The 12,268-nt window shown below is 39.0% G+C and overlaps 1 protein-coding gene across 17 annotated transcripts in view; it reads left to right on the top strand.

The window, feature by feature from the left end:
• The window catches only part of ZNF475 (zinc finger protein 475), a 54,857-nt gene that overhangs the window by 36,121 nt on the left and 6,468 nt on the right, over positions 1–12,268 (top strand). For 7 of the 17 annotated variants that reach the window (XM_008530601.2, XM_070569455.1, XM_070569456.1 and 4 more), the window contains one exon: positions 3,102–3,140. The exons of 9 other annotated variants lie outside the window; for them this stretch is intronic. In XM_008530601.2, the coding sequence (XP_008528823.2) occupies positions 3,102–3,140 (39 nt within the window). Of the gene's footprint in view, positions 1–307; positions 448–3,101; positions 3,141–12,268 lie in introns of those variants that run through there. One more of the 17 variants, XM_070569470.1, reaches the window with a different exon arrangement.

The following is a 12,268-nucleotide window of genomic DNA, read 5'->3' as shown; positions in this document are numbered from 1 at the left end:
GTGACATTTGGGTAGAATTGTTTGAAAACACCAGAAGTAAATGTGAAATACCAGTGGTTTCTAGACAATAAAACTTTGCAATTGTTGAGGTTTGAGACTGAACTCTGCAGTTACTCCTATGTATTAAAATGCTATTTACACTTTATCTGTATGTGTAGGACATGCCTGGGATGTGGAAACTTAATTATATACGTTCAGTCTCAGTCAAGTGTGTTAAAATTTTTATATGGCCGCAGGCAAAATTCTGACTTTAGGAAGTGAGTTTTTTGTGACCCAGCCTCATATACTGACCTCCTTTTCCTTTCAGCACCGTCTGCACCCTCTCCGCCCCAACCAACCACCATTTGTTGATATTGTTGGAAGGGAGTTGGGAGAATCTGACAAAATCCTGCACAGAAAAATCTCCCTCATAGGACTATTTGCATTTTGAAAGAAGCTAGGAGAGAGGTCAGTTTTAACCCAAGGAATGAAATTTTGAGGCAGTCAAGAGAGCAGAAGCAGGAATTTTGCTGCTTTCTCTCCAATCTCACCCAATGGCTGACTCTCTGGACATGTAAGGCATGTCTGACCACTGGTGACACTCATGTGTCTAGAAGCAGCTGGAATCAGACAGACCTGGAATCAGATAATAGATGCACAATGAAATCACGTATGTTTGAGCAAGTTACTTAACTTTCCCCAGCCTCAGTTCCCCCACTGTGAGAGGTTGAAATGAGAGAATGCCTGCAAAGGACCTGGGATGGTAGCCGACGAGTGGTCACTGGTCAGCTCCTTCCTGTTCCCTTCACAGCGCCAATGCCTGAAGACCCGCTATCCGAGTGAAAACCAGCTTCACCCCTTACGACTCACTCTGTGCCTCAGTTTCCTGGTTTGTAAATTGGGGGTACCGAGTCTTGCCAGAGGATTATTATGAGAATTATTTAGATAAAGCATGTTAAGTGATTAGTATAGGGCCTGGCACTTAGAAAGTGCTGGATAATTGTTAGCTGCTACTCAGTGGGACATTTTCATATTGGAATATTCACAAGAATTTCTAAAAGAGGTTTTACTTTTTTCCTCAAGTATGGGAGAGGAAAACTTTCCCTCTTATTTCCCCATCCAAACTTTCGGCATTCTATGGTATGCCCTGTGCACTCACCACAGACATTTCAATTATTTGGCCTAATGGAAGGGATCACGAGTATGGAAAATCTAAAATAGCAGCTAAGGCCAAAATTCTTTGTGTTTAATTTTGTCGTCCAGGAAGAGGAATGCTTGTTGATGGAGTGACACCCATTCAAACAACTGCACAGTCACATCACAAGTCCCTCAGACCCTGGCAGGCGGGCCCCTGTTTTTGACAGCCTGAGATTCAGCTGAGAGTGGGGGAAGCAAAAAATCTTCCAACAAGTAAATGACTTGAGGATTACACATGATTACGGTGCCTATGTGGTCTTGGAAACCAGTCTCATCCCTTAAAGTAAGAGCTTCTCTTGCCTAAAGATGGGCTTCAAGCCTCCTGTCAAGTTCTGTTGTAATTGCCAAAGTGCTTAAATTCAAAGCGAGCAGGGAATTTTCAGTGTGACAATCTCTAATATATCACTGCATACTTTTTTTTCTAAAATGCCTCCCCTATGACCTGGCTAACTTTTTTAAATTCCACAGTCGGAGATTCAGTCCTTTGACTTAAAGCACTGACTCTATAGGAGATTCCAGCTAAAATGCATAGATTCCCTAGATAGGTAACAAACTCTTTTTAGCCACTGGCATATTAATGCAAATTAACCACGAGTTTAGCTCATTTTTTGGAAATGAGATATAAGGCAAATACCTTTTGTTGGGGAGCTATGTGGGGAGAGGAAGTGGGAAAATAGACTGCTCAGAGTCACAAGCTCAAATGCTTTGAGGGGTTGAGGAGGCTGTATATACGGCAATAGGGAGGGGTGGAGCCTGTGGTATCTTGGAGAGTAAGTCCCACCTAGAGATATTCACATTTAAAAGTTTTGAGAAGATTATGCTGGTCTGGTAAAACATGCCTGTCTGTTGGCTGAAATGGCCTGTGGTCCATCAGCTTACAATTTGAGATCCAGAGTAGGGAGCAGAGAGGAGATAGTTCTAAGGGGTTAGCATAGCCTGGGTGAGAGGCTGTAAAGAGCATAGCCTGGGTCATGAAGGACCCATAAGGGACCCACATAGTTGTGCGATAGTTGTGTGCAGGAACCACTGGCATGCACACTTCATGCTGAGCATAGGGGAACTCACCCCAGCTGCCAATCACCATTTGGGAGTCTCCAGAACAATGAGGGCATTCTTGTGGGTCAGACATCCGGGAGCCAAACCTTCTAAGAATTTTACAGGACCACAAGAAGACCAGGATCCTAGAGAGGCTCCACATCTGGAGAGTAGTTTTCAGAACTAATCGGTCTGAATTGAAACATATCAGTGGGCAGAGAAGTCAAAAAAATGCTTCCTCTGCTCATCAGGTCCTTCTCATTCCGCCCCTGTTTCTTGAATAATTTCAGGTGGAATGAGCTCCATGCATGCCAAAGAGGGATCTGTCAACTTGACTTATTGCCCTAGAGAAGGAGCTTAGGAAAAAGCAAAAAATATTTCCCAAATGAAGGTGGTGAGTTAAGCGTGGTCATTCCCGCTGTTAGGGCCAGTTCCTGGTTCTGTACCTAGCACAGTGCCTGGCACGTTGCCTGTAACCAGAAAATTCTTCCTGAGCAACGGCATCTGAGGTACAGCTGACTCACCTCCTGAGAGACAGCCCTTTCCTCCAGATGCGTTTCCATTTAGTGCCTCTCGCTCTCATCTCCCGAATCAGTCTCAGCTGGATTCTCAGCAGATGTCTCTGGTTTCTTTCTACTTACAATGCAACTTTAGTATCAATATTTAGAATCCCATTGCTTTATTGGCTTTTGCACAGTTGAAAAATATCTGATTCAACCCAGATCTTTTCGGACTGGCCATACTGAGCTCGTTACCAATCACGCTCCTTCTAACATACATCAATATATGGGGCCGGTTCTGGGCCAGGTCCTGGGACAGGGATTGTCATATGTATCTCTCCCATGGCCACTATTTTTTAATTGTGCATCTTGTGACTTGTCTCATTACAGATTAATGATCACAACCAGATGGTCCGAAAGCATCTTAAGGTGGGGCACCTTTTTCTAATTTACTCAAAGTCGTAGTTCAGGCCAACAGGGACTGTTCCCTTTCAGGATGCTCTCTCACCTCTGAGTTCCTTGATTTCTCTGACTCTTAGGTTAATGAATGGCCCCAAATGAACAGGGTGTATGGCTGTTTTGGTGCCGGGATGTTATGATGCAACCTTAAAAAAAAAATAACGCTTACATTTTCTGCCTTTTTTGTTTGTTTCCAAGTAATGTGCAAAGCATGTTACTTGAGGGAAAGAGTTAGGCATTTCATTTTATTTGCATACATATTTGGTAATAAAAAAGACATATCTTACATTTTGATATGGTGCTTTGGCACAGCCCCACTAAATGGCCTTTGCAAAAAGAACAGGCCAACTGCTTCAATGACAGCAAATAAATCCAGCCAACTCCTGCCTCCAAACATGCAAACGCAGGGGGCTTCCTCTGTTCCCTGGTTGCAGATAGGGAATTGTACTTGCGACCTTCTAGAGCAAGGCTCTCAGCTCTCTCTTTCTTCCTTCCTGAGGGGAGTGAGTCTAAAGATGATAATTACAGGTTGGAGGGATGTCAAGGGCAAAACCGAGGAAAATGTAAAGGAATGAATAGTTTGAGGCAAAGGGAGCCTTTCACTACCCCGGAAATCAGCTGAGGAAAGTGACTGGCTGACTTTATGTGTCTATTGTGCACATGCGCGCACACACACACACTCATATGTTAAAGGACCTTGAGATTTCTCTTACTGGAAGATATGAAACTGGTGTCGGTTATGTTTCAGACAGACCAGACGCCACGCACATGGCACAAAGGGAAAGCCCCACTTTTAAGCTACCCATCTCTGCTGCAGGGCTCATGCCCTGGCATCTATGGACTTTTCTGCATGAAATTGTGTGTGAATGGAGTCGCTACCTAGTGCACTTTCTCTGGCAAAATTTTTAATGTCCTGGAAAAAAACTATTTTCTAAATTTCTCTGGGTGCTTTTTTTTCTTTTTGTAGTTTTCTTCTATGGTAATTCTTTCTCTTTGTTCAACTGAAGAATTTCTTGCTAGACAAATTAAAGGGTTTACAATCTAGATCACTTAAAAACATTCTCCAGTTCCTGGCAAAAGTCACTCTAAAATATGTTATTTGATTTTGGAATTTCATCTGCCAATGCGTACTGCTGATTTGGAACTGACTGTATTGCCTGAGCACGGGAATGCTAAAATACTCCACTGAACCAGGTCTGCATGAGTGGGTTTTAATCAGCTTTATTGAGGAATAATATACAAACAATAAACTGCATGCATTAAACACATGAATTCAATGAGTTTTGACAGTTTTACGTACCTGTTATACCACCACCATAATCAAGATCCAGAACATTTCCATCACCCCTAAAGATTCCTGATACCCTTTATTCCTCTTTTCACCTCCAGCCTCCAGGCAACCCCTGATTTGATTTTTAACTACTTCAGCTTAGTTTGGATTTTATATAGATGGAATCAGCGACTAAGGTACTCCTTTGTGTCTGACTTCTGTCTGCGTAACGATTCTGAGTTTCATCCATGTTGTTCCTAGTAGCAGTAGTTCTTTTTCTACTGCTGAGTAATAGTCCATCGAATGGCTATATTACACTTTGTTTATCTATTTATGGATACTTCCAGTTGCATTAGTGTTTTTATTACTACTTAAGACTGCTGTCTAGTTCAGTACAGACAGAACCAGTCTGTATTTCTTCAATATAGAAAAATCAAGATGTTTTAGTATATGAAAATTATAAATTGCTCCATCTGGCCTATTCCTTGATCTGATTCTGTCTCAAAGGTATTAAGTCCTTATCCTTGCATTCAGGTCTCAACACAATCAAGACGCTTTTCATTACTTTTTTTACTGCCTCTCTCTGCCTGACTCCCACAACAACACAGAGGCTGAACCAGCTCTCTTGGCATAGACCTGTGTCTAGTACTGTCTGTCAAATCCCTACCCAGCTACTGAAGCATGGCTAGCTTCTAATGACAGAGAATGGAGTTTGAGCTCAGGACAAAGGTGGGAAGATGGGGGGACACTTAGAAAAGGTGCCAAACTTTGACTGAATTCTCAAGGTCTGACCACTCGTGTTTCAGTCCTGTATTGAATGCACTAATTCTTGCTCTCACACTTCCTCTCATCAGTCTTTTTGCTATGGGCTTTAAAGCTTTCATGTTAACATACTTCAGTAATATTAACTAGTTATTGAAAAGGTCATGTCATTGGCAGTTTGCTTGAGGGAATTCTCCCCTCACCAGTACAGTTCTAGCCATTTAACAAACCCACTTCAAATATCACCCACTTTGTTGGCTTCTGGTCAAAACTCTTCCCTTTCTTCCTACTTCAGGTTCCTGTGTCACTATGTCTTCCTACCATGGCACTTGTAAATTTTGCCTTCTAATTAGCAATTTATACGTTTGTCTCCATTACTAAGGAAAACTAAGGATTGGGGATCCTCAACACCTCCAGCATGGAGGAGGTACTATACTCAATTAAATGTTTGTTGCTGGAAGGACTAGATGAATAAAGTCATGGAGCAGCAAAGTTGAGGACTGTGGCCTCCAGCTTTGGGAATGGTGCTGAGTTTGGTGCAGCTAGCAGATTTGTTTCACGGCGCTAACGCTGGCCATGAATGAAGTCAGTATGAAGTGTTTGGCCTTTATTCTGTAGCCGCGGAGAACCACAGAAATTCCTGATATCGTGTCAGACAAGCCAAGTTTGCACAAAACAGAATCAAGTGCAGAGGGAAGGGGGGCAGTTGGGCGGCTGAAAATTACACGGTGATTTGTCAGTCCAGCCACAATGGGCAACACAGGACCCAAGGGATGGTTCAGTCCATCCACTCCCCAAGTTATCTTTTTGGCTGCCACTTTTCAATGTCAGATGAATACCATACAACCCCATTTAGTTATTTGTGAATTCATGTTTTGGTTAATGCATCCAAGCCAGGGAAACAAGCCTGAACAAAACTAAAATATCTTAAAGAGCTATATTTAAATTATGTTATGGTAGAAACAGACTCAAGCTAAATCCTGCCCTGAGATTATTTTTCCAGACCTTCATTGCTGCTTTTTAAAGAAATGGATCAGAATTCTAGGACTTCAATTAAATTGCATCATACAAGCATTTAACTGATGTATATTGAACTTTAAACAGTTGAAAAAATAAAATAATATTATTAGAATTGTGTAAGATACTGTAAATATTTTCATTTTGCCTTGTACTTTTGTTTTATGCTATGCAAAGTTGTATTCATACCTAATATTAATTCTAGTTCCAACTATTAATTGATTATAATACTAAACTGTATTATATACAAAGCTTTGAATATGATCTTTTATCAATTATTAAAGGAATTTTCAGAAAGCAATTTGGGCTTCACTTGATTTTTCCTTTTAGGGCAGATTTTATTACCTACTCCCTGCTTATGTTTTTACTCTGGAGTTGATATTCTTTTTTTATCATTTTATTATTCTTATAAAAATAACACAAGTTCATTACAAAAATTCAAACTATTAGGAAAGTATAAAAATTAGCATAAAAATTACCCCAACCTCCATTAGTTTGACCTTAGTCAACATCATTCCAGACATCTCTCTGTATACACAAACATATATAAATAAATAGAGATGTGGACTGGTTCATGGAAGTGAGATCAGCATATCCAAGTTATTAACAGAGATACAATAACTTTTACTCAAATTTAACAAAAAGAAACCAACGTGAAACTGACATTGCTGAACTTCAGAAAAATATTTCTTCACTTAAAGAATATTACTTCTTAAAAGGATCTACCAACATTAAAAACAAAGATAAATTATTGAAAGATTCGAAAAAAAAATTTCAACTCCATGAGTTAGTTTTACATTGCTTTAATTGACTGTTTGCCATGTAAGGTGAGGAATTTAGTCTTATTAACATCTTTACACCTCTCCTTCTCCTGCCAATTTTTGATAATTAAGTATTTTTATTTGTCAAGGTATGTTCCTTTTATATTCCCTTCTCTAACCATAATTTCTGTAGTCATTTTGCCTTAGTTCTATGTTTAAATGGATTCATTACCAGTCTTATCGTCACAGCTTCAACATTTCTGAGCTTCTTGTTGTTCTTGTTTCATCCTATGATTGTTTGTATTTTATTAATGAATGTTTTTCAAAGGAGATCAGAGGTAGAGTGACCATACAATTTATTGACTAAATGGGGACAGTTTAGAAAGTAAAAGAAGGAACCGTTAATACTTAGCCAAGACAACAGGTATACCAGCGACTGTTCTAGGCAGAGCAGGACGTAAGATCACTGAAGCTGGAGGTGATGTATTTCATAAGTTCTTGCATGTTTCAACTCAGCACTTTTTGATGCATTTAATTGGTGCCAAATGGCTCCTTACACAAAGGAGCATCTATTTGAGGAAGAAGTTTGCCTCTGGCTAAAGGCCCAACAGCTCACTTCCTGGAGTTAATGGATGAGTTTTAAAGAGTCCACCAATTTTTTGAAATCACATCCATAGTTCCGCAGACATGAGCATTTTTCTGGAGAGATAATCATAGCAGTCATTAGGTGTTCAAAGGGATCTATTGCCCCATAAATATTACTTGCTAATTTCTATTTCACAACAAATCTCCAAAAAAGCTACATCTTTGGATCATGGTCTCCTAACTCTCCTGTAAATAATATCACACAACTATAACTTCACACTACTGTTACTTAATATTCATTGTGGGTTGATATAAGAAATGAACAAATATAGAGTGTTTCTGATCTTTTGTAAAACTGCTAGTAATGACTTCCATTTTAGTTTTCAATATTTCTTTCATTAAGATTCATGCAACAGTATTTAGTGTTAGGAATACTTTTTCCTGCTAGCTAATTCTTATGCTTCTTTCCCTAAGCTCTATCAGCTATTGAGTTGTGCAATTCACTGTGGTTTCCTTTCAGCCTGAACTACCAGAGAGGTTATTGAGAGCCATTTGAAGCTATTTGAAATAGGTATCCCAGTCTAGATTTTCTAGAACTATGTCTATTTCTCTTCCACCCATATGTCTCTGGAGGTTCTCCACCAAACCATTCTCTTTTCTTGGTCCTTAATCTTTTCCCTTTCCAATATCTATTGGTGATATTACAGCTGTTTATTTTAAACTGTAAAAATGAATGGATGGATAACAGATCATCTACAATGATTAGGGGAAAAGTTGTCAAATGTCCACTTCCCTTTGCTTTGCATAGTCCTGGCCTATAAGATCGATCATGAGGTGTTCCTGACAGAGAAAAGACATTAACGAAAAGAAAAAAAAAAAAATGCTGAGTGGAAAATAAAATGATAATTCCAATAGTGGCCAGCAAAATGATTTAAAACATATGAAAGTTAGTGGATTCAAGTTAAAAGAAAAACACACATATGAAAACTTTCCCTGAAGTGTTCAAGTGCCTCTGCCTGTATCCAGCCTAAATACACTTTCCCAGGAAACTGAAAGAACAAAAGCAAAATTGTGATGAGCCTTAATAAACTTTTGCGTATGGAGAATTTAGCTGCCGGTTCATGTAGGAAGTTTAGGAAACAGTTCACACCTGAAATAACACTGAAGTAAATTCAAGAGATTAACTTTTTGAAAAATCTTTTACCCTGATGTTAAAGAAGTAATGCTTCACACCCCCAAAATATTATCTGAAATGTTGACAGGAAAACTGTTGATTTAATCCTTTGCTCTGCAGAAACATTAAACTTATCGGTTTCCTCTTTGCCTTCCTTTAATTACGTTTTCCTGGAATTGGCAGGCCCTGGCAAGCCCCCAGGCAGACGAGCCCCCTGGGCAAATCTTCCACTGGCCCTGCCTTGCTCTGTTATGCCATGTCTCATTAGCGCATTTCTAAGACGGGGCCTTCTGCCCTTTCTGCCAGGGCTATGGTCTCTTCCTCCTGTTCCTCCTCTCCCTTCCCCACACGTCCGCTTCCATCTGAAAATGCTGGAGAAAGAGGCTGAAAAGTAATACCTTGGCAGTTGGGGTAGTGGCAGTAACCACAAGTTGGAGATTGTTCAGCTTTCTCTGGAAGTTTCAGACTGACAATCGTGAAATTAATGAAAAATAATAGAAATTCTCTTACCTCTGTTCAGACCCATGGGGATGCGTTTTTCTCTTTAGCAGTGTCTGTGTTACTTGCACTTCCCTAGGAGTAAGCTTAGGAGTAAGATGTTCAAAACCTAAGAATATGCAGTATGTTGCAGGTTCATCTGCAGTTCAACCACAAATACAGAGCATGGAACAAGCTTTGGAAAATATAATATAGAACATCTTAGCCCTTTTATGGTATTAATTTTCTCCCACATTTCTTTAAGTTACTTTGTGCGTGTCTTCTGGCCTCTGTGTCTGCCTGTTTTCTTCTAATTTTTCCTTTCAAAAGAAACCTTCTGACAATGTGACATGAATGTCCTCATTTAGGACCCATGCCATTTATTTTGCTTATATGCTTGGTTAAATACTGCATTTGGCTCATTCTTTCCATATGGAATTTTAATAAAATCATTATTCTCAAAGTAAAAAAAAAAAAACCTCATTTTTAAACTAAAAAACCTGCACTTAATTAATCTTTCAAGTTAGCGAACAAGTAAAAACTAGTAAGGAACTTGTGGATACTTTGAAAATTATTGCTTCTCCTTATTCTTTCTCTTAGGTCTTGAATTCCCCAAATATTTTTAAAGTCACTTTTCAGGTATAGATCCTGCTATGTGGCTAATAACAAGGAAGGATAAACAATTATAGTTATTTTGATGAATATAGTCTATTGGCATAATTCAGTATAGAATAATATAATAAAAATATTCTACTTCAAATAATATGCTTTTTTAAAAAACTTGGATCATGCAGAGAGTAACTCTATTTTCCATTTTGCTTGGTCTGTGTCAGTTGTGGATTTCCCCAGCTAGAGTCTGTTTTTTGGTTTGGGTATGCAGAAATCACAAATGTGCTTCCTTCCAATTTTGATCTTGCTCTGTGCTCTTCCCATTGCAGTTGTAATCCCCAATAGTCTTAGTTAGAAGCAGGCAGATTCTAAAACCTTCACACATTTTGCCACGTTTTATTTCCCCAAAGGAGACCACACCACCAAGTTAATTTTTCTCTGCTTTCATGCCACCCAGTGCTACTTAAGAACATATTGAAAAAGGCCATTTAATTCCATTAAAATTTCTTGCAGCTCAACTTAACTAGGTCTTTTCCATTACTCGATGAGTATTCTTCCCGAATTGAATCACTATTACATTCCCCACAGTGCCTAATTCCCATATTTTTCACTATTCTCTTGCCCAGAATTCAAATCTCTTCATTCCCTGAAGATCACTTTGCCTCATTCTTTGAAGACTAAATTCCTCTTACGTGAGCTCCTCTTGCGCCTCACTTCTCCACAACAACCTTTCTCTAACTTCATCTATTTCGTCTTCCCCTTCTTCAGAGGCTAACATCTCCAGTCACATCCTTGACCCCATCTCCTCCTGCCTCCTTGGAGACATTATTCTATTGATTATTTGTTTTCTCTTCAGCCTATAGTCTCTCTCTGCCTAAGACACTCCTATCCTGAAAACAACAAAACAAATCTTTCTTCAGCTCTGCTTGTCTCTCAAATTTCCTTTCTTCAGATTTTTTGAGTGTATTCTTCTTCTCCTCAACCTAATCTTTAACTCCTAACAATTTAGTTTTATCCTTATCACTACATTGGAACTAAACTTGCAGAAGTCACTGGTATACAATCTACTGGTAATCAAATCTAACGGCCTCCCTCAACCACCCGTTACTCTCTGTAACATTTGACAGAGTTGATGACACTATCTTTCTGGAAACCAGAAGTGTTTCCAGAATCCTAAATGGAGTCTTTTGTCCCCATGCTCTGTTTCTTTAACTGGAAACTTGAACCTTTATCTTTTTAGGCTGCAATTTCCCTTCCCCAATTTCCTTATTGTAGATATTCTCCTAAGAACTTTTTTCCATATACTCTCTATAAACTCCTTTTCTGAACTTTTTATCATTTTAAACATCTCTTCTGTGTGAATAGCTCAGAAACCTGCTAATCCTAAATTATAAGCCTCTATTTCCTGTTTTGGTTGGACTTATTCACATTTAGATTCTACAAGTATGTCAAACACAACAGGTCCGGAACAGAATCCCTTTATTTCTCCTTCTCCAACCTGCCTTTTTCAATCCCCCTTTCAGTAAGTGACATCACTATCGCCCTGTTACCTAGAATAAAACATTGGTGTTCTCTTGGACCTGTGATTTCTTTGCTCTCAGAGCCATGAATGCTGAAGTTCTCATAGATATGCTGCCCTGTTAGCCCTTTTAGATACATTACAGCCAGACCTTTTTGTAAAGCCCTTTATAGATTACTGCCCTAACAGTTTCCTATCATTTACAAAACAAAACCCAGACCTTAGCATGGCATTCATGGTTGTTCACAGCATGGCTACAGCCTGCCTGTCTGATTTTAGTTCTCAATGCTACACTGAACACCAGGCAAACTACATTATTTGCTATTCCTTGTACTCACCTCCAGATTCCTGTTCCCAAGGCTTTGCTCATGCTGTTTCCCCAGGCTCCAATAGTCTTCTCTACCCCTCCCAGTCCTTGTGGTCTAAATTCTACCCATTCTTCAAATGCTACCTCCTCAAAGCTTTCTTTGATCTTCACAACTGGAAGAAAGATTTCCAACCTCTGAATTTCAGTTAAATTTTACTAACGTAGCCAAACTAGCTTTCTTTTGCTTAGTGTTTATGTGAAATTTTTTTCCTATCCTTTTACTTGTAGTCTATTTGTGTCTCCGTGTTTGTAAAATGCATTTCTTATAAACAACATGTAATTGGGTCTTAGTTTTTTAATCTAGTCTGTCAACCTACGCCTTTTAATTGTGTTCTTTAGTCCATTTATATTTACTGCAATAATCGATATATTTAGATTTAAGTCTACCACCTTGGTGTTTTAATTCTATTTGTTCCTCTTGCCTCTTTTATTATTTATTTTTTTTGGTCCTCTACTCCTCTTTTCCTATCATTCTTTGGGGGTAGTTAACTCAACAATTTTTTTTAAGTATTCTATCTTCCCTAATTATGCCTCTTTGCATGACTTAGTGCTTCAGT

The sequence above is a fragment of the Equus przewalskii genome, chromosome 13, assembly GCF_037783145.1.
Source record: "Equus przewalskii isolate Varuska chromosome 13, EquPr2, whole genome shotgun sequence".
In the NCBI taxonomy this organism is placed as follows: domain Eukaryota; kingdom Metazoa; phylum Chordata; class Mammalia; order Perissodactyla; family Equidae; genus Equus; species Equus przewalskii.
The sequence above is the reverse complement of the archived record's forward strand: the minus strand, read 5'-3'. Positions and strand labels throughout refer to the sequence as shown.